Source organism: Motacilla alba, chromosome 11, assembly GCF_015832195.1.
Source record: "Motacilla alba alba isolate MOTALB_02 chromosome 11, Motacilla_alba_V1.0_pri, whole genome shotgun sequence".
NCBI lineage: Eukaryota > Metazoa > Chordata > Aves > Passeriformes > Motacillidae > Motacilla > Motacilla alba.
The window spans coordinates 14,989,621-15,013,183 of NC_052026.1; the positions used below are offsets into that span (position 1 = coordinate 14,989,621).

The window sequence follows — 23,563 nt, forward strand, 5'->3', positions numbered from 1 at the left end:
CTTGTCCTTTTACCCTTGGGAGAGACAGGAGAATGTTTCAACTGAGAAAAGCAGAGGCAAAGTAAACCCAGTTATGCACATGACTTCTGTAGTGAGGAAACAGCTTTGAACTGCAGAGAAGAGAAATTGTTCTGGAGTTCTGTTGCATAATGCAAGGCAGCATCATCTTTCTCAAGTCTCTGACTATCAAACAGAAGAAAATATTTACCCAATGGGGCAAAATGAATTCCAGAATGATGTGCATCTTGTGGGGGTAAAAAAACCTCTTTGTAGGGAAGTTTGGTTTAGCATTTTCCTACTCCAGCAATTGATACTTCCTATGGAGACTGAACCTGTTGAAATTTTAGTTGTGTTTATTTTGCTGTCCTGATAAGTCTGGCTGGAATGGGACAAGAGGAATTGGAGTGATGATATTCTGTTTAAACCAAACCTTTAAGGTGGTTGTAGCAGGCGGAATGGGTACTAGCAAAATAGAAAACAGATGTAGGGAGAAAAGTGCCAGAGGTAATGAAATGGGGAAATCAAATGGATCACTTGAGCTTGGGAGACAATGGGAGGCTCTTCCTGGCTTCCTTCTCTGCTGACTTGTGTGCTTCTGTCCTTTCATTCCTCCAGCAATGCTCATGGTGTAACCTTGCAATCCCAGCAGATCCCTGGTGCACCCACTAGCTGCTTGTGTCTGTGATGGCTTTAGTGTTGTGATGAAAATAGGTACACATCTTTTGGTTCATTTTGTTCTGAGATTTGGAGTTTCAAAATATCTGGAAACAGGGATCTTAATGCTGAAAATTGTGTTTTGGGATAGTGTGTCCTCTCCTAGGTGAAAAGTTTGCTTTAGGTATATATAACATTTCTTTTGAAGACACAGAATCACAGAATGGTTTGGGTTGGGCCTTAAGCCCATCTTGTTTCAACCCCTCTGCCATGGGCTGGGACACCTTCCACTATCCCAGGTTGCTCCAAGCCCCATCCAACCTGGCTTTGGACACTTCCAGGGATGGGGAGTCCACAACTTCTCTGGGCAACCTGTGCCAGGGCATCCCCACCCTCACAGGGAAGTGCATTTATGATATGTCCTGGTAAGCTCTTATTGCATAAAGCACTGTGGAGACTGATCTGATATTTTCTGCAGTCATTTTATACTGTCCTTTATATCACCTACTATGAAAAATGGATTTTTTGAAACTGATATGTGCCAATCTCAAGTTAGCTGTTTTTTATAGAGTATTTACTGGGGTTTTTTCCCTATTGGTATGGTTCCAAAAGATGCCATGTATTGAGAATAGCACTTACTCTACATTTTATTTCATGAGTTACATAAGTTTCACTGTCAAAATCAAAGCAAAAAGATACCTATTAACCTTGACACCGCCTTGAGTCCATTCATTGCATTATATAAAGCTGTGCATTACATAGTGTGTGTTTTCAGCAGAATCACCAAATCACAAATGCTACTTTTGGCACTAAATGTTGTGCTTGTCCATCCCTTTTGATGATTTGTATTCACTCTGGGGTTATAATGTTAAACAAGGGAATCAGACAAGTTTCATAACACATTTACTGTAACGTGATACTGTGAACTGAACTTGCTGTTATTTATCCTTTTTTATATTTTCTCTTGTTCCAGCATAAAGCCAAGGTAGAGGCAATGACCTTAGACCTTGCTTCTCTTCAGAGTGTGCAACACTTTGCTGAAGCATTCAAATCCAAGAATCTGTAAGTACTCAGAAAATTAGATGTAATAATTTCTTGTTATTTTAATGTCTTTATCAGCTGAGCACAGTTGGCAGGATCACCACAGTTGGATGGATCACCAACTACAGTGAGCGAATAATCTTTTCACAGGAATTTTTTTCAATGTAAATGAAAGATCATTTGTTTTCATACACAAAACAAAAATTACAGATATCCTATTATTTGATGTGTAGCCCCAATTTTAAAGGGCTTTTTTACCCTGTGGCTGTTGAAAAAGACCAAAGCTAAATTGCATAAAGGCATCTCAGGCAACTGTTAACATTTTTGCAGTGGTTTGGCAGAGGTCAGGGATGAACAATTAGTGCACTGCTTGTCTTACTTTGTTTCCCAACCTTCTCTCTCTCCTTTTCCTTTTTAAAGCTTTAAAAAAATACAGCCCTATGAGCCAGACAGCTCCATTTTCTAGACCTGTATGTGGAATAGTCTGTAAGAAAAAAAAAAAAAGGGGGGGAGAGGTTGTGATAATGACATCACTTAACAATAGACAAATTTATATGGAGATAACCAGGTTAGATTCCAAGTGGTTTGTTTAACTTAGCTTGAACAGAGCAATGAATGTCTGAATTGAAGAAATTATTTGAAAGCTTTTAACTTCCAAGTCTTGACAATAAATTCCACACTTTTTGCTTTTATCCACAGTTTGACCCATTGATTGTTGTGAGTATTCAAACTTAGCTATTTTCTGCAAGTATTTCTGTAACTGATATGCATCTTACTGTTCTTCTCCAGAGAATATGACCTCTTAGCTTTGAAAATACGTTGTCGTAGAGAAACTATATAACAAAGAGTGTTTTTTTCACTTTTGAAACACTGCCAAAGCTAAATCTCACATGAATAGACAGATGACATTTTAGTACTTATAGGTCTTTTAGATTCAAAGAATTGTCAAAACTGACTTCTAACAGAATTTCTTTACTGCCAAAATCCTTAGTATCAATATTTTCTTATCATGTCATCTTCATATATTAAAATTTCTTGAAAGACAAATCCTTGCAGTATTGCTGCTTTGGTACTAAGTTGGTTTTGTGGTGTGAGAGCAGTAAGTGTTTTAATTTAGAATCTTCATGCTTTTAATATGCTACATTTCTTTAAATGTGTGATGCAGTGGAAAGTCAAAACCACCCTTCTTTCAAATGCAGCTCTTAACCTGATTTGTGTGTTGTAGCTCATACCAGGGTTGTCCTATCTAGTGCCTTAGGTATGCATATTTATAAATCCTTGGAAGTGAACAGGCTTAAATAAATTTTTGCCAGACAACTTAGGAAATGAGAAGATCTAGAATCAGTAAAACTTGTTTTGTTTTTGTTGGCATAACCCATTCTACCAGTGCAGGTCTGTTAAGCTACATTGTCAGTGATGGATAGGCTTTACTAATGTTTCACTCTCATTTTATTTGGAAAATAATTTAGTAATAGACAGCATTCAAAGCCTCTGCCTTGCCTTCAGGCTCTTCTGTCTTAAATATGTGCTCAGATGTGCCTGTGTCTGGCAGGACTCATCCCAGCGTTATGTGGAAGTCTATGTTCTGTATCTGTTGTGAGACTTGTGGGGTTTTGACCAAAATGAATTTGCAGTTATATTTTGTTTAAAGTCTGGGGCTGGATGGAAACCAGACCCCACACACTGCCTGAAGCACTGCATCTTTTATCTGATGCAGATACATGAGGGTCACCTTACAGCCATCTGCACTGGCAGGAGGGTGGACTGGAAGACCTACCAGGTCTTTCTGGCCTCTGATTTTTTTGTGATTTAACTATGTCTGGGTAAGTTTGGAAAAGCAGTTACGTGGCAGAGGCATCTTCTTGCTGCAGTGGTGGCTGATGAGTTTTGCAGCCCTGCTGAGCACTGATGACCTTTGTCTGTCTCCTTGTCGTTGGTTTTGCCGCGGTGTCCAGAGGCTTTTGTCATGTTGGGGATTCCTGTGCACCTGTGGCTTTATGAGCAACTGGAAGGAATCTTACAGGCTCCAGTGACAGACTGAGCCTTGTTCTTTGTGCTTGGGCAGCCTTGTCAGTTGGCAGCCAAAATTTCTGAAATATCCTGTAGGAGAAGCACATTGTGCTGGTGTCCCTCCCTTCCCATGAGGGACCTGCCACTCCTGCTAATGAGTGTAGGAAATACCTTAAGAGAAGAGATTTTTCTTTCCTTACAGATTTCTCAACAACAAAAAATATATGAAAATCAATTAAAGTGTTTTTTTTTTAATTTTAATTTTTTTTCGCAAACAAAACTATCATTTGAGTTCTGAGCTGTCTAGATCTTGGTTCCTGGGAAAAACTACAATACTTCTAAAATGTCAAGAAGAAATTTTGTATGGGCACACACATTTTAATAAAGACCTGTATTTTATTTCTCACAGCATCTAATGTAAAAAGTATTCAGTGGTGAACATCTTAAACTTCTCTGTGCAAGTAGTGATATTTTGTGTTTAGTTTCTCCAGTGCACTGTTGGTTTCTGGGACACTGGTATTTTCCAGAACCTGTTGGTCTTGGTGACACATGACCTAACAACTGAAAATTTCTAAAATAGATAATAGATAGGCATGCCTTCTGAAATTCTGCTTTTCTGGCACGCTTTGTGGCTCCAGGTGCTATTTTTTCTCAGCAGATGTAAGGGTGTGCTCACAGTCACATCACAGCCTGGGACCCTGCTCTTCCCCTGTTGACAGCAATTGGAAAATAGTCTTGAAGAACAGATCTGCTCCTGGATGAGAAAACTGAAATGGAACAACTTCAGAAAAAGGATCCCTAAATTTGATTGAGTTGAAACCTTTTGCAGCTGGGGAAGCTGGGGGTGTTTGTATTGCAGAGAGCAGAGGGGAAATTGCTGAAACTGTGAATCTCTTGCCTTAATCAAATAAGTTGTAGAGAAAAAAAAAAAAGCCTCCTTGAATGTGCTTGGGAATCTGAGAGATTGTGGAAACCATGTGAAGAATGAAGAAATGTCATCCTGTGCTCAGCAGGAATTTAACACGGCTGGTTGCATACAGAAAACAAATGATGCAACAGAGGGAGCCTTGAGAAAAGCATAAATAATAAACGGGAGGAAAGAGTTACTCTGAAAAGAAATATTTAATATGAATTGGAATAGTACTTTAAAGGCTAAGGCTAAGAAGCCTTCCCTGTTTGAAAGTAAAAGTCAGATGATTCATCTATAAATTATCATACTTCTGAGATTTGGTAGAAATCTTTTATTCCTACATGGATTTGTTAGGTGTTGCAGACTTGTCCACAGATAAAATCTGAGCTCTGAATATATAAACACCCGTAAATTATGCCATATTCCTATAAATATATTCTAGAAAATCCTTCCTCCTCTCAGAAAAAAGGAGGGTTTTTTTGTTTGCATTATCTATACTCTTGAGTTGATACAGCTGTTTCTCTTTCTGAGACTTTTTTATCCATGCAGAAGGGTTTTGCTGATTATTTTAGATCCTGTAGTTCTGTGATTGCAGCACTCAAACTTCCTCTAGGAGCAGGACAGTGCCCTCCAGTTTTTTCTGATCTCACAGTTAGAAGGACTTGGTGGGCAAAATAAGGTAAAAACCTAAATTAGCTAGATCTCCCAAAGTCAACGTAGGGAGAAGACAGAATAAAACAATGTTACTGTTTAATGTTTAATCTATCATTGTAGCACTGCCTGAACACAGTGTGACTGACACATAAAATGGATGTCCAATAAAAAATAGGGCTCAAGGATTTCTAGCAAAATTTTTTTTGAGAAAGCCAGCTGTCTTTTAGTATTTAGTATTTCTGGCTTGTTTTCTGCAGAGACATTCCCCCCTGGATATTTCCACCGGGAGTCAATGAACTCCATCTTCCTTCCTTGTGAAGACAGTGCTAACGTTGGGATGAGAATGGGAGAAGAGATCTCAGTGCACCTAAATGGCTGGATTTGTTCAAGTTGCTTCTTTTATATGTATCAAGTATTTCCCCTCTGCTGATTTCCAGCTCAGGCAGTTCATTGAATGTCTCTGTTATGGAAAGTCAAATAAATGATCTGTTTATAATAATGTTCTGGGCTAAGATGGATTTGGCATGAGCTGATTTCTGTGCAGCTGGCAGAGGCAGACCAACCAATCTTTCATGTTAGTGTTTTGGAACTAAGAAACACAGAATTGAATCTGCTATTCATTGAGTGGGCATGATGTGAGGAATTATGGTTGGTATTAATCCCCTGTACAGACAAAATCACAGCCCTCCTGTGATTGTATAGAACACAGCATTGGAATTCAGTCAGGGTCAGTGTTGGATGGCTCAGGGTCTGTGGAGTTAGTGTTTGTGTAGGAGTGGAGACTTGTGGATGTGGCACCTTGTTTTCTCAGTTTGATCATCCCATACTTGGCTGAAACCTGCCTACTTTAACTGGGGGACAGCACTGATGTTTCAGTTCTAAGACTCCCAAGGTAGGACCTGTTGCCAATATTTACAGCCATGATCTCCTGGCATGTGCCTGGACCTCACCATAAGAACACTTCTATGATCAAAACAGCAGGCAGGAGTGAGCAGTAAAGTTATAGAGGAAATTTTATGGGCATTTGTACTTTTCAGTGGTGCATGGTGCCACTTGTTTTGAATTAAAGTTATCTTCTGCCAAACAGTAAGGCTTTAATCTAATGTTCTCAATGTTTGAGAGAAAAAAGCTGAAGTCATCCTGAAAAATCTTGAATCACTCCAAAGACGTGAAACAATTTTTGCCAATAGCTACTGCTTATTATTCAGAATTTTCTGAATTGTTAGGAGCAATTCACAATTATGCAGGACTTCCAGATGTAGATCTTCACTGCAGTTACTTTCCTATTATTTAAAACAAGATTTTTTTTTTTTTTGTGGTAAGAATTGGCTTCTGCTAACAGTTTATTCACTAATGATGTGTGTAGAAATATGGAAAAGACAGCAGTTATGAATTATGGTTCTCCATTTGGAAGTTTAGTCTCTTCCAATTTTCCTAACCAGACCCAAAATGGAGTGGGCCAGGTTTTCATCTGGCTTCCTTAGCTGAGGCCCCAAACTCTGTAACTGCATTCATTTTTCATGCTGCAGGCAGAAGTGTGCTGAAACCTTGCAGGTACAATTAAGATTTTGGAGCCTGATGAAAAGTCAATCCAGAATACGATTTTTCTGCATTTCCATATATTATAACTGACCTATTGCAGGTGTTTTTTTTAAATTCCAATTGAATGGCAATTAAATCACAGATACTGTGTGTTAAATTCTATGCATACCTGAGAATACATATGTAAAAAGGGGATCTGCTTAGCAAGTTGTTACAAATATAACTTAAAAGGTCTGGAAAAAAATGAATATATGATTCAGATGAATTATCAGTGATGCCATTTTGCCAATATGCTTAATGGTTCTGTAGTCAATGTATCTCTATCAGAGATGATTGTTGCCACTGCTTATTGTCTTTCCAAAGCTGAACAAATTTTATATCACTGTACAACTCTGTTAACTCTTTGCCATTAATAGAATTACTTTTTGTGAATTAAAACTACTGACAGTTGAGATTTTACATTTGTTTTCTCAGCTTAGAGTATGGTTGGCAGTGACCTGGCAATGCTACTGAGGCACAAACTTCTGGACAACATTTTGCATTTTGAGATATCAAAAAATACCCTCACTGAATTAAGAAACATGCATAGTTCAGAAGTTACTGTTGCAGACAGCACATATCTTAAATTTAAATAAGATCAAAGGCTCACTACATTTGAAACGTACATAATAATATTAGGGTAAAACTTTTTTTTTTTTCTCTTTGTGGTGATGCTTTGCCTTATTAAAGCCTAGGGATTGGTTTTCTGCATAAATAGTTTTTCCTTTTCTTCTGTTTTTAAGCTCTTGTACACAATTACCCCTTTGTGGTAGCATGTGTCAAGTCATGTGGATCCAAAAACTTCCAGTACCTTATAAATGAAAAATTAAAAATCTCAGAATCTTATGTCCTTCCCCCCTTTTCTGGAGGCAGAGATCCTGATGTTTTCATCAAATCACTATTCCTTTCATCTGCTCTATCGTGGAAATACCTTTTGCCTCAGAATATTTTTTTTTTTTGTTTTAAGTAAAGTCCATATTGCTTCACCATAATTTTACACACAGTTACATCTACAAAAAATTATGAAGTGTTTTTACACATGACTAACAAAAATATTTTGTTTGGTGTTTGTTACGTAGCTTTATGACTACAACTGTGCTGTCCAAAATTTCCAAACATGCCACTTGTCTTTGGACACTTTGCACTCACTTCACTCTGCCCTAATGAAGAAACCTTGGAAACCTCCCAGGGACTTTCTGCTCCCTGGTAGTTCTGGTGCCCATTCTCAGCCAAGTCTGTGCCTAAATCCAGGGTGAGTCTAAGATGGCTTGGGGCTCTGTTTTCCTAAAAAAATTCCACAAGAATTTGCACCAGCTGTGAAAGCTGTTTTGAGCATCTAAATAAGTAAAATATGTATGATTAATATGATTAATAACTGATTAAAACATATTCTGTCACAAATATACCAAGGATCTTTGAGCATTATGGATGAATGAGTTTTGAGAAGCTCTATGTGTTTAATTGATGCTGCCTTCTAAAAATTCCGAATTATAAGGCCAGAGTATTTAATTACATATACATTAAAATATATTTAGTCTATTTAGTTAAATGCTTTCTAGGGGAAATAATTAAAACACGGAAGGCAGAGTCTTCTGCTACTTGGGTAGGGAGGCCTCACTGCAGGTCTGAGACTGGCCATGGATCTTGGAATCCAAAAATTTGTGTAATAGACTGAAAAGGTTGTATTTCTCTATTCGCTGTTCCCCAAAATCCCAGAGGATGTCAAAGTACATTAATTTCCATCACAGCATGGAATCTTTCAGGTCTGAATGGCAGCACACAGCTGCTGTAGGGCTGGGTGTGAATTCTGTTACAGCTCTATAATCTCTGGGCAAAACAGGGAAGAGTCACTGGCAAATGAAATGCTCAAAATTAGGTGTTTTATTATTTAAATGATCAACTGTGGTCCCAAAAACATTTTCCAAGTGTTTAGCTGTTTTCAAGTGAAAATATTACAAATATATAATAAAAGTAGTAACTGACCTTTTCTTTTTGGTGGGTTGTAGCTTTTTCTAACAAGTCTTTATTGTGTGCAAACTAAATTTGTATATTTAGAAGTACATGCAGAAACAAAAAATCATTCTGTGGTTATTACAAAAATGAATATATCTTTAGGTCTGGCTTATGCTTTTTTTTGTGACTACATGTGAATGTGTGTAAATAATGATTTTCTGACAGAGTTTGAAAAAGATGCACTTTGAGGCAGCAAGTGTCCTTAGGTGGGCTGCTGAATGAAAATTAGCAGATTCTGGATATTTTCATTGCTGTTGTCTCTTATTAATTTCTGAAGGTGCAGGATGATGTGTGGTTATTTTGGTAGTTGTCCCCTCACCGTGTATGTAAGAAAAAATAATAAAGGGAAAACCATGACTAATGGATGTTTTTTGTTTAGTTCCAAATCAGTTGAGACCTCTGTTCCTTCTCCAAACATTTATGAAATTGTACACTGAAGCTTCTAGAGAGGTAATGAGTAATGATTGAGGGATGGGTGACCTCTATGCAGTATGCAGATGATGTATTAGGAAGGCACAGGAGCAGCTGCTCGTAGTAATTCCCATGGATGTGTTATGAAGGAAGAATCAGAACAGCTTCAGTCCACTCCCATTAATCTCTTGGAAGTGGGGCAAAAGTATTTGCTGATCAACAGTGTCAAATCCTGCAAAGAAATCCAGCAGGATGAATTGCAGAGAATTTTCCTTGCTTCTAGCCGAGGTCATCCCTCAGGGCTCTAAGTCCTGTGTTAGAGGCTTGCCTTAAAATGAAGCCTGTCTGACAAGGATCCACATTTCTGTCAGCTGGCAGTTGGCAATAAGGGCATTTGTGCTGACCTTTTAGCCAATATTTTTATAAAAAGGGAAGCTAGACATTAAGCATTTTGTTTCTGAAAGTTATTGAGTTAAGCAGTGCTTTTTTTTTTTCTTTTACATTCAGCCAGTAAACATTTAAATACTTTTCTGCCAGTATTAGATTATACATGGTTCTGAGTTTTCCTGCTGTCTGAACCCTGACTTAGTGATTTTCTTGTTGCTTGGTTTTCTGTCAGTACTGTTTGTAAAACTGAGGGGGATTTCTGGAGATGGCTGTTTAATTCACCCATTTTCTGGAGAGCCATAAGCCTCCCTTGCCTGTTGGATATTCCCTTTGTGTATCTAGGCATTCCCTCATGGAAAGAAGCACAACTTTCTAACTTTCAGAGAAAGCAGCCTGGGTGTTCAGGGTTATGAGGTGGAAAAGTTTGGTGGGCTGTGACTTTGCTTCTTTGTGGAAGAGAAGTCACAGCTCTGCCTTCTTTACTGGCCGTGACAGAGGTCTACAGTTGCTTATGGGACTTTGGGGATATGGTGAGGCCTTTTCTGTTGAATTTCTGTGTAATTCCAAACAGTGTGAACTTTTCAAATCGCTTGAGAAGTGCCCCAGATGGTGTGACATTCTGCTTCATGGGAAGATTTGAAAGTATTCCCTGTGCATACTCTCTGGTTAACCATTTCATTGCGTTTGAAATGGGAGAACACCAAAGCCAAGAACTCTGTTGACATTTTGGTGGTGTTTGTTTAACCTCCTAGTGCACAGGCTACATTTGTTGAAAAATATTATTCTTACCTTTGCAAATCATCAGTAATTAATTCCCTTGGAAATATCTACTGCTGCACACAGCCAGCTTGGGAGGCTGCTGACAGATCACAGTTTTACATCAGGTGCTAACAAATTGATTATAAAATTTCATAACTAACTGATTTATAGCAACAATTTAATTTCTGTATCTCTCTAATGTATTCACTTACTGTATTTTCAAATCGTGCAGAGGAGTTGGATTGCTTAGTTGCTTCTAATGGTGAATTGTGCACAGCATGTGAGATCTGAATGACTTCCCCAGTGCAAAGGTTAGTGAAGTATCACAGGCTTTGTGAATTGCACAGAATATTAGCTGCATTTCAGTTCAGGTATTCACATTTAGGATTGTCCTGGCTGATTCTACATGCTTTTAAAGTTTCACTAAGTTGTTGGTACACCTACCAGCACAGTGAGGGTTTCCTGGGATTGCTGGGTGCCTTGCAGTTGGAGAGTGTGTTCCTGAGTCTCAAGAAGCAGTGACTGCCTGAAATAACAGAGCAGATCAGGTCCCAGTGCCCACCTAAACGGCACTGGTGGCTCACGTTGGCTCCCTTGGTGGGGTGTAAGTCACTGCCTGAAGACATTTTAAGGACACATAAAGGCAAATTTTCATAACACTCTGCAGGGTCCTACCTGCAGTGTTTCCAAAAATACCTTGTGGGTGTTGTGGTTGGAGGGAGCACTTGGTCATGTCGATACCAGGAGTAAACACTATGGAAAATTTCCTTTGCTGCTGACATCCTTTGTTGGCCTTAGCCTTGCCTTTGATGTAGAATTACAAACTATTTTAAACTGAGGGGGGATTTTTTTTTTTCCTTGGGCTCAGGAGGAAGCCTCGTGCAGATTGCAGGAATGTTTTTAATGAACTTGTGAAATCAAGGTCATAGTTCTGCTATCACTTGAAAATAGTCCTGTCATAAAGCAAAGCTGCAGTGCCAGATGTGTGGTGCGAATTGTCACGTATCTTAAAAATTTTGTCCCTGCATAATGATACGTTCAGTGACACAGAGCTGTGCACCACTGAGATTAGAATCTGTCATCTGTGGCTGAAATTCATAACTGCACAGTGGCTGTTACCCAGGTAATCTCATTCATTTCCTGGTGTGCAAATGGCCGGGTCACAAAAACTTCGATGACAATTTTCAGTAATTGGACCTTTGTTAGCAGTCTGACGAGAGACACCGATAGCTTAATGGACATGGATCCAAACCTGAGAGGTGGCTTTTTTCTGAGCTGAAATGGAGCACAGCATCAGTGTCTATTCATACAAACCTTTAGGCTTCTTTTCTGTGGAGTTATCTAGGAAAAAAAATTCCTTTTTTATTTAGCATTTAAAACCACTAGTGCTAATTAAAACTAAAGGAATTCTAAAAGGGAATCTGATATGAAATTTTCACTATGATAACTGTTTAGAATATTTCTGTATTTATTTTTACTTCTTCACAGATTTTTTAATAATAAAATATTGCAAATAATATTAATTTTACAGTCTCTTAAATCTGAAGTATTTTTACTTTGAAAAAAGGAGAAATGGGCTTTGAAAAATAAAAATCTCATAGAATGGACTGGAGCATAATTTTATTTCTTTTATAAAATCCAATTAAATGACATAAAAATTAAAAAATGACTAAATTTTATCATTTTCTAGTTCTAGAATCTTCTTTTTAATTAATTGAGCTGACAGATTTAGGTATAGACTGTGCATTTCCCTCCTGGTAGTTATTGTGTGATTACTAATAATGAAGGATTTACAGTTTGGATAGGTGGAATATGTGAATCCTTTCTGTCTGTGATTTGTTACTTCCTAGTACACATTACAATTATCAAATAGAATGATGATCTTTTTAAAAGTGTCATATTTGTTTTGGAGGGAGTGGTGGTGCTATTTTTGGTATTGCTGGTGCATTAATGTGCTACAGTTCTCATACAGGAGGCTCTTATACCAAAAATTGCATCTGTGTTGGAGAAGGTTGTCCTTTTTTTTCCAGTAGATGTACAAATCTCTAAATTAATTCTTGCTGGAGCTTTTCATAAAGTCTCATAAGAGGTGATGAATCATCCAGAGTTCCATTCCCTCTCAAGCTTCAAGCAGCTTTGTTTTCCTCTTGGCAGATGCGTCTCAAAAGAGGCAAAATGAACTCTGGTTTAAATAATTTTGATAAAAGGGGCCTCAAAAGATCTGTTACCTTCTAAAGAACATGATCCTGCACAACTCAGTGAATATCCTGCTTGTGCTGTGTTGAGTGAGGCTGCAAGGATCAAAGAGCTGCCTTTCTTTTTGCTACTTGGTTTGAACAGAAAGAACTTTGCCTTTGTAAGGACAGTCCCTGTTTATCTTCAGTTTCTTTTGTGGGTGCAGTATGTGTGCACAGATATTCTGTGTATGGGTGTCACTGCATAAAGGCAAATCAGAAATCCAGCACTTCAGACATTGAGCTCTGAGTGCACAGATGTTTCACTCTGCTTCTGGAGCTTTTGGTTAAAATTTTCCAAGTTGGCAAAGGAACAGATAATAGATTGTTAACTTCTCATTGAAGCGCACTACACTGGTAGCGTCCCAACTGGCTGGAAGATGAAATTTATTTTAATAAGAAAATACAGCCTACTCTCCATCCTTCTGCATTTCTTTCAGTATTCAGCCAAAGTGTGTTTGATTCCCCCTGAAATGTTTTTTTGAAAACTGAGCTATCCAAATCTGATGCTTTCAAACATGCCTGAAGGAATATAATGACGTAGGTTTGTTTGACAACCTGAGGCTTCATGTTTCACATGATTTTCCAGAATTCCTTCTGCAGATGCTCAGAGTTGCAGAATACATGTCCTTCAGTCATGTGGGGAAAGGCTCTGACTCTGTGTCTATGTGTGTAGGGCTGTGAGGAGGCACTTGAGAAGGACAGAGGGCAAGCAGTTATTTTTCATAATTGTGCTTCATTTATTACCTTCAGAATTAGAGTTTATGTTGCGTGTTGATTTTGTCTCATGGGATTGCAGTAAAGACATAATAGGATGGAATAGGCTAAACAAATGTGACAGATCTTAATATTCTGGTGTTAGGACATCACAAGTGTTAGTGCAGGAATTTTTTGCTGTCATTATTTTGTGTGACTTTTCCAAATTAAAGATACCAGGGCCAGGGATGCCAGCTGCAGGCTCCCCAACCTGAGGCTCTCAGCTCAGGTAGAGCTTGCTGAGGTCTGCTGCATCAGGCTCTGACTCAAGGACAAGAACAGGCTGTCAGTGCCAAGGTTTGCTCAGAGATGATGCAATCTAGCAAATGCAGATCCATCTGAGGTCTGGGAGACTTTGCTGTGTTTCATAAGGGTTTGGAAAAAGACAAGAAAGAACAGAAAGGGCGTTTGTCCTTGATCTTGCTGTGGAGGTTGGGAAGGCTGCAAGGTGCAGTATCCTGAGATTACACTGGAGACCTCAAGGAATTTGAAGTTTTCTGGACCTGTTTTGTGAATCAGAGAGGTATGTGCCAGCCTAGGTTCTTTTCTAGCTTAGTTTGATAGAATCTTACCTTTTCATTTCAAGTTCCTTTATCATGGCATTTCTATTTGAACTGGGTTAGGTGAATTCAGTGAGGGAGGATTCTGTCTCAAGGATCTCATCTCTATTGTGTACAGATTCTCCACCAAAGAATACAGCTTCTGGAGAATGTTTTTATTTTTCCATCTCAGTCTTGCATTTTTAAACAGCATACTTCATCAGCTGCTGAAGTATAAAATGTGTACATGTGCCCTTTTACATTGTGTCTTTATTTCTTAATCCCTCGTCCCCTACCAATTGTGCAGGTGTCATGTACCCCATTCAAGAAAGTTGTAGGAGCTGCTCCTCCCCCAGGGAAAGTTTCTTTTCTAAATGCTCCAGATAGAGACAGTTTCCCAACTGGCAATTGGGAAAGCAGTGATAGTGCTGTGTGGCATGTTGCCTTTTATTCTGTACCCTTTCTCCAAGGCTGTGTCACTGTGGCGCTCAGCTGGACACTGAGTGGAGCTGCTGGAACCACCTGGAATCAGCTCCTTCCCACAGAAACCAGCCAGCCAAATCCCTCACGCCTGCACCCCGTTCACACAGGTGTAAAGAATTACACTTACTTAATTGAGAGTTCTTTGTCCTCTTTTGATTTTTTTCAGGCCCCTCCACATCCTGATCTGCAACGCTGCCGTGTTTGGTGCTCCCTGGTCCCTGACGGAGGATGGCCTGGAGTCCACCTTCCAGGTGAACCACCTGGGACATTTCTATCTTGTCCAGCTTCTGGAGGATGTTCTACGCCAGTCATCTCCTGCCAGGGTTGTTGTGGTGTCCTCTGAGTCCCACAGGTTGGTGAATTTTAACTGGTTTTGCTGGAATCTTTAATCCTTAAAACATGAAACAGTTGGGGCAGAAGCACAGAAGTTTCTGAAAATGAAGGTCCTTGCTCTCAAGCATTTGCCTTTGAATAATCTTTTTAAAAATAGAAGCATTACTGATGCCTGTGGATGTTTCTGGATTTGGCTCTGTTGCTGGATAAAGCATGTTCTAGTTTTATAACAGTATGTAGATTTTTTTGATCATTCTTTGTGTGAATGCAGATTTTCGCTGCGTTTCAGGCCACTCATTGATTTTGTGAGGAGATGGAATAATAATTGATTAAATCTGAATGGCATGACCTGTATTGATTTGTCATTCAACAACTTCAACATCTTAGCAAGAATAATGTGCAGATATTTTAGCAGGAGAAACAATGCAATTAAAAACTGCTAGATGAAATCCAGTTGTTTTATAATGAGAAATTAGGGAATTCAATGTAGACATTAGCTGTATAATTGTAAAATGGGAAGTAGTGTGGTTAATACATATTACAAATCTGACTATGCCTCTTTTGGTAATTTTTTTAATTAAAATGCTAGATGCTCATCTTTCTTACTGCCAGGAAAAGTACAGTTGGTAAAAAAGATATTGATGAGGTTTGCCTTATTTCAGATGTGCTTGTGTTTTTTGTGTTAATAACTGAAAAAAATAAAGTTCCTTGTGCAAAATGAATGCCCCAGTTCTGAATTTTACTGGGCACGAACCACTTACTCCTTGCTGATTTAGTTCAAGGACTGCAGGATTAAGCCTATAACATCCAGCTTTAAACATTGCTGTTGATTTCTGTTTCACTTTTGCTCATGTGCAGCAGCTCTAGCAAACTAAAAGGAAGAATGTGAGAGTGCCTTTTTTTTTTTCCTCTCCTGTCTTCATATTTCTGAAATGTTTTAGTGACCCAGAATGAAGCTTATTTTTTTTAATCATGTTTCCATAAAATGTAACCCCGGGGACCTGGTAGAGAGAGACCAGCCAAGGGTCGGGCTGAAACCTTTATCACTTCCAAACACAGGGGCTTATGGTATAAATGACACACTGCAGATAGATTTACTTTTACCATTTTAAATTTATGATGGCTGAAATGAAAGGAAGCAATAGAAAATGCCAGTAATAATCCTCCCCACTGTTAAAAGACATGAAATGTCTAGTAATTAGGTGGTAACAAAATCTGGACATCCTTATCTTTGCAAATCACACCAGGTTTGTGAAAGCAAGTAGCAGAGTCCTGTTAGGAGTGAGGGCAGCTACTGCAGGGCAGGCAAGATAGCTCTAGAAATAAATCTGCCTACTCCAATCACTTGCCAGATGTGGAGGGCACAATGGGATATGTATAAATGAGCTGTTATTTAATGGGAGATTATGTTGAATTGTCAGCTGCTCGTTCCCCCTTGTAAGTTTGTATCTCTGATAGTATTTTAAATGACATCTTTGTTTTTCACTGCATCAAGTGCTGTGTGTAACCAGGGCTCTCATCTCTGGACATCTTTATCTGTGATTTTGAAAACATTTTGAAAGTGCTCATTGCTAAGTCAGAGAGATCAGCCAAGGTTGACTGAAGCCCAAAGGAAATAAAGAACAATCTATGTTTGAATAAAATAATTAACACAACTAGTAAATTTCCCTTTTTCTAAGGAGTCCAAGTTATGTCTTGCAGCTTATCTTATCACTTAGACTGATCATTGTAAATAACTGTGCTTTCCCCACCCCCCAGTCTGTTTAATGGGAAGAAGTTTATGTAAGGAGTTAGTTAGGTATTATTAGGTGGTCGTTCTTTCTGACCTACTTGAGAACTCTGAGCCTTAAACCATGTCGTAAAACAGAAGTGTTGGTATCTAATTACTTCCATAAACCTTGACTGGATCTTTTTGCTGGAGTCAAGACCCCCTGTTAGGGGAAAAATTAAGTCCCATGTTTGCAGAAAATGCTATCCTGCACAGCTCCAAGGCAAAATATTTATTTGCCTCTTTGGTTCTTCGTTCATTTCTAGTTACTTTTCTGGATTCAGCGCAAATGAATTCTGTTTAAATTAAGCTTTTGGGTACTTTAAGCACATCATATTAAAATCAGAATAATAAGTAGGTTGACTTTACTTCTGTCTTTATTTCTGTGTTGTTAATTTGATCGTACAGCCCTGATTCCCCTGAATACATTGGGACAGACTCACATAAGCACACTTGCAGGACTGGACTCAAAATATGCCACCGTGTTTCCTTTATACAGTAACACACCAAGAGTTGTATTTATAGACTATTTTTGGTGTCCTAAGTGATTACTTGTGGAACGAATATAGGAAATTCGTCCCAGAATAGTCCTCTTAATTTCAGAAATGTCCTCTTAATTTCAGAAATGTGTTTTATCTAACTGAAAATTATGAAAGAGAAATTTTGTTGTTGAAATTGAAGGGCTAATTGTGCAAGACACAGAACATCCTGGATTCCTCTTGAGTTCAAATACTGTATTGCTTTTCTCAGAGCATATTATAATTCTGCTCACAGAATGAATGTAGAAATTCCAGCTGATCTCTTCATTTCTGGGCATGAGATGCAAAATTAGTAAAGATATTTTAAAACATTTTTCTAGTGTGTACTATAATTATGTTTATCCCTGTTCTCCCCAGCTGATTCTGAAAACCGAGTATTAAAAAGAGCTTGCTAAATCCTTTTTATTTTTAGTAGCTCCTCTGAATGAAACACAGATCTGTAACTAAATGTAGTATTATTTTCTAATATTAAGATATAGCAGTAAATTAATTAATGAAATTGTAAGAACTGGGAGGAGAAATTCTTTATGGAAATTTCCTTTTCTTCATCTAAATGTCTTTAGAACATTCACTACTTTGTTTCTTTCCTTTTTTTTTAATAACAAACAGCTGGTGTTTAATGACTCTGTCAGACCCAATTAAAAAACGTCAACTAGTTACTTTGATTTGTGTGCAGCCATGCCATGGGTATACTTAAAAACATTATGCTCTGCCAGAGCTCATTTTGGCTTTGTTTACATTTATCTTTTAAACATATAAGACTATTGATGGCAAGTTACCAAGGTTATAACCCCTTTATATTCATCAATTTTTAATCTAAAAAAGAGCTTAAGAGGCAGTGAGACTCATCCATAGTTACTTGAACACTTAAATGCAAGTGTGTGAGCACTGGATGAAATGATCAGGGGAGGGGAAGAAGGGGAAAAGAAAAGATGCTGGGTTGCTCTGCTTTTAGCGCAGAGTTATTTTATCCTACATTATTTCCTCCAAGCTGATCATGCTTTTATGGATATATAGCAAAATCTGTTTTTTTTTTTTTTTTTAAATAAAGTGATTTGTAAGTTGCATACAATGTCTTGAAAACATCAAAGTGTTTTCTGAGTTGTTTTTGTTTATTGTTTGCTGTTTATAATGATCCAATAATTTTACTGCTGTATTATATGGGACTGTTCCTTGGGTCTCAGGCAATTTTCAGTAGATGCTTTCAGCTGCTAAATAAGCTGCTGCTTTATGTTGGTTCTGGCCCGGATCTACTCTGTTGTCTACATTTTATATTGCTCTTAATGAGAGTGAAATTAACTCTGGGGTATCTAAGGCATATTTACTGTTTCTCAGGTTTACAGAAATTAAGGACTCCTCTGGAAAGCTGGATTTCAGCCTGCTTTCTCCATCCAAGAAGGAATATTGGGCTATGCTGGCCTACAACCGCTCCAAGCTCTGCAATATCCTGTTCTCCAACGAGCTGAACCGACGCCTCTCTCCCCACGGGGTGACATCCAACTCAGTCCACCCTGGAAATATGATTTATTCCTCCATTCATCGCAACTGGTGGCTCTACACTCTGCTCTTCACCTTGGCTCGACCTTTCACCAAGTCCATGGTAAGGGAATGCCTTAAACTATTTTGTGCATCTTCGTTTTTTCAGATCTGGGCAGAAGAGTTGTGAAAATCCAGCTGTATGTATCTGCCTCTTGCCTTTTATATAAACATGACCCTGATTTTAATGACAAAAATCATGCCAACACAGTGCTCTAGAAGAGGATTCTTCAACCACCAAAGATTTACTTTGTCAATCTTCTGTTAAGGAACCTTCTAAGATGGAGTGCATGACCTTGTTTGCATATGTGATTTTCAGTGTGATTAAGTAGATCCTGTGTCTTAGGTGTGGGATAGTTTAGAGTTATTTCTGTGCTCAGGATACGTAGAACATCAGAAAAATTGCTTTGGCTTTTAAGTGGAATATGTTGACTGCATTTTTTATGTAAACAGATGCCCTAGTTAGAAAAGATACTACAGACATTATTAATGGCTGAGACAAAGTGCTTTCAGTGGTAAAAGCACCTTCATTCATATTTAAAAAAAAGCAACAACCCAACAATTTTCTTGATTCTTACAAAGTGCTGAAGACAATGGGTGTTTTCCATTTGTCTCCATTGGATTTTGGACTGGAACCATGACATAATGAAAGGCCTTGCAGTTCTTCCATCGCCAAGGTTATGAGTCTTTATTATGTAAGAATTTGCAGCACCTCCAGCACTTGGAGAGGTTACTCTGATCCTTTGAACCTCTGAGCCAATAATTATATTAATTATGAGGTGTACAAAGTGTTTTTTAGGCAGAGAATGGGATTTACTTCATTGCGAGCTGGCTTCCTTTAACCTTAAAGACTTTTCATTCCTTTTTCACTGACCAAGAAGGGTGTTCCCAAAAAGAGGAGCAGGGATGTGTCTCCCTTGAATGTTTGCTTCTATGATTCAGGGAAATGAAGAGATCCATACCCCTGCAGAATCTTAATTTATACTGGGATGATGTGTGTGGAAAACAGGAGGGTGTTTAAAAATCTGATTATGTGTCCATAAAAGAAAAATACTGAATCTTCAGTAAGACCTGTGGAGCAAAAATATAACCACTCCAGTGCTGACCAGGTGTCAGTCAGGAGAGCCCTCACACCTCCAACCTCTGGCTGCATTTTGCAGCCTGTACATATGCAAAGCCTATTTATGTCCACAAGATTGATATGTGAGTGCTCTGGCACCTTGGGACGAGTAATAATATCTTTCAACACCATGTTTTTTTGACCAGGACCTATAAAACCATGTCTCTGCTGTGTTAGGGATTGTTTGTAAAACAAATTCTTAAGTTCTCCTGAGAATGTGTAAGTGAATGTTATCAAAATCCTGTGAAAAGGATCCAGTCTGTGGATGTTTATGAATTGTTAGTTTTATTTACTCTGACGTATTTGCACAAAGGGATCCTTTTGTGTTTGTTGCTCAAGGAATCTTATCCTCTAAGGAACAAAATAGAACACTGATGTTAGTTTTGAATTCTTTAAAAGAATTGATAGATTTTTAAATCGTGTCTATTAATGGATATTACATATAAGAGACTACAAAATACAGGACAAAGATATCAGCACTGAATAACAGTACACTCTGGTCCAACCCAAATCCCTTCTGTGAAGTCCTTCATGTTTGTATTTCACTGAGGTTATTTGAATGTCATGGTGGAGGATATGGGCTGAGGTTAAGCATTGGTTTTACAACTCATATTCTGATATGAATTATGTTTCCCTGAACTCTACCAATGTTTCAATAGCCAGTAAAACTAGAAAAGTGCCCCTTCCTGGGTGTTCTCAGACAAGCTGAGCTGAAATTCTCAACATCATCAGTGTAAAAGGTTTCTATTTTAAGGCTTGTAGGCAGCAAATGATTTGCTGCTGCTGCTTCTTTTTCAGGGATTGTGCTGTTATCAACCTGGAATAGACTTTGTTGGGGATCTTTTTCTGGGTTTCCTTTTTGTGTTTCTGAGGCAGCTCACCCTGGAGTTCAGATGAGTGTTTTGGTCAGAATGTTGGGAGTGATCTCAAAGCTTTGCAGCTGCAGTCCCAAGGTGGTGAGCTGCTCGTCCCTGAGCTTTCCAAGGATGTCTGCATTGCACAATGCAGCATGATGCAGCAGCATTTAAAGTAGCTCCAGCTGAGCTGGGGCCATCACTGGAGCTGAGATTGGAGACAAGGTTGTGTGGGGAGAGGAGAGGTTGGGCAGCCCAGACGAGGAGCCACACAGAAATGCCTGGACCTGTTTTGATGTCTGAGGCTGTAGCTTTAGCTGCTGCAGCATTTTGGTGTGTGGAGAGGCCAATCCTTCCTGGAACCACTTTGAAACCGTTTGCTATGTCCTGACCTATTGGGCTCCTGGAGTCTAATATATCTATATATGCATAAAAATCTATACATACACAGAAACTGCAGCTGCACATGCCTGATTATAAGGCCTTTTTGTATTATTGTGGTATCTAGGAATTAGCTTGAAGTAGAGCAATGGAAACTGAAGACTATTCCTTTCTTTCCCATCGAAATGTAAAAGTCCACGGGGATTTCTACACAGAAATTCAGAAGTATTTTGTAGAAAGAAATAGTTGCAAATAAATTACCATTTTATTATTGAAGTAACTGCAGCTCTACTAATGTCAAAAGGGCTCTTTTTTACATACCACTAAATAGTTACACAGTAAGTTGGAGATGCTTACATTGTAATTAAATGTCCATTGAAACAAGCGGCCACTGTAAAAAACAAATTGGAAGAGAAGCTCTGAAAGTAACTGTGTAGGCCATGCTTATATTTAGCTGGCTTGATCTAGGGTTCTAGGGTTTTGTGTTTTTTCTTTCTACCTTTTTTACTCTCTTCTTTCCCTCTGTCTTCAAAAACTGACTCGAGAAAAGTTTGACTGAGTTGGGTTTTTTTGTTTTAAATACATGCTAGTCTTTCAGGACCTATCTGATTTGTCATTATTTATATACAAGACTGAAGTTAAATATATTTATTGTAAGTTTCAAGCTTACACTGAGTGTGGTATCTGGTGTCACCCCCAGGTGATTTTCAGTGTACAAGGGCATATGAAATTATAAGCAGAGTGCCATTATCACACACTTGTGATAGTCTTACATAGACCCAAATATTTTTGTTGGCAGGTAACAGAGCAGAAAGAATATCATGTGTTAGAGTAGCAGGAGCTTAACAGATGTTTCAGTGAGCTGCATTTTCAAATCCTTTCACATTAAGAAATGGCTGGGGTTTGGGGAAGTTCTGAGACTATTGGGTTACATTTCCTGTTGCAGTGCAAAGCCAGCCATTGTGTTGGAGTTTTAGCAGATGTGTTACCCCCTTTAAATGGTGGGGAGTAAAACATTGGTTCTGTTGCTGAGATATAAATTACACTTATAAAAGCTCAACTTCTCACCTTTAAAAGCAGTTAGAAGTAGTAAGACAACTCTGCCCTTCAGAGTTTTTTACACAGAGTTTCTTACACAATTTTTCACTGTGTAAGGGACTGATGTTTGAAGTGCTCTTTGATTTCTCCCTCCTCCCCCAAACACAGTAACTTTCCAGAACTGGATTTTGTATTGAAATTATTGCTGTTGAGAATTATAAGGAATATTTCTAAAGGCCCAAGAGTCTTCTGCATGTCTAATTTTTTTATAAACCCATGAATTCCTGTCACTGGGATATTTTCCCAGGGGTGTTTGAGGCAGTAGCCCTGTGTTGCAGTGTTCATACAGGCAGGAGCAAACTCCAGTGCCCATAATGGCTTCACTGGCTTTGCTTTTGCCATAAGCTGCAAATCTCTAAATTTAAATTCCATGTCATGATTTCCATGCACATCTAACATCAACTCAGAAATGTTATTCTGGCAAGAAATCAATCTGCATCAACAGGAGTGACTGCAACCTAATGATCACATCTGTTTGCTTTTGATAGAAGCCCAAAAGAGGCCCTGCAGCCTCATCACCTCTTTGCTTTCTCCCCTGTCCTTTGCTGAAGAAGCTGGAATTACCCTTAGAGCTGGGGATAGAATTCCCTCTCCAAGTAAACATTTTTTGCTGCCCAAAGATCCGTGTGGGCTGTGTTGAGTTGATGTTGGCTTCCAGTTCTGGATTCACAGTTCAGGCCAAATTCTGCCCTCAGCTGTGCCTGTCCAGCCCCAAGAGCAGCCTGGGCAGGGTGGGTATGAGCGTGTTCCAGCACAGAATTTGGCCTCTCTTTCCTTCCTTAAGACACTGCTGAAAATGCACTGGGGTTTCTTGAAAAGCAGGAGGCAGCTCTTTTTGCAAGGAGCCTCACAGTTCAGGTTTGATCAAAATGACAGTTTCTTTTCTCAGATTGAGTTCTGGGCAGGAAGTGAAAGAGGATGGGAGAGGGAAAGGGAAATAGCCACCTACTGGAAATTAGCAGTTGTAGAGAGTGAATAAATCATTGGCCAGTTCTCCTGCTTTATGGATTAATGCCTGAAGTGTAAATGTTGAAGTGATGCTAAGCCACAGGTCTCCTTTTTAACATACAGGTTTGTGGCCCTTACCTCCAGTACCACGGAGGGGCAATTATTTTATTGAACCCTGATGCCATGTGCTTCCCTGCACAAAACCCCTAAATTGACTGAATTGGGTAAAAAAGGCTTGTGTGGAAGAACGTTTTGATTTGTTGTAATAGGATTGTTGTAAAGAGATGCCTCTGAAGTAGTTGTTGATCATTTTGTGTGTCCTATCCAGCAATAAAATGTAATATGAGCTAGTTTATTATCAAACTTACATTTAACTGATACATACTTTAACTTGCTGCTAAAATAAATGTAGCATGAAATATAAGGGCAAATTAAATTTGTCCCCTGTAACCTACACCACAGGAATGGAAAGTCTCTATGGAAACTTCTCCCTGTGCTAAAGTGAGCAGGTCAGGACTGCAGTGACCAGAATGGTGCTCAAGGGCAGCAGTGGC

At 38.7% G+C, this 23,563-nt stretch overlaps 1 protein-coding gene across 1 annotated transcript in view; it reads left to right on the forward strand.

Moving 5' to 3' along the window:
* The window catches only part of WWOX (WW domain containing oxidoreductase), a 479,598-nt gene that overhangs the window by 94,043 nt on the left and 361,992 nt on the right, over positions 1-23,563 (forward strand). Inside the window, exons 6-8 of the mRNA XM_038148405.1 lie at positions 1,628-1,716; positions 14,599-14,784; positions 18,408-18,672. Coding sequence (XP_038004333.1) covers positions 1,628-1,716; positions 14,599-14,784; positions 18,408-18,672 — 540 coding nt within the window. The remainder of the gene's footprint in view (positions 1-1,627; positions 1,717-14,598; positions 14,785-18,407; positions 18,673-23,563) is intronic.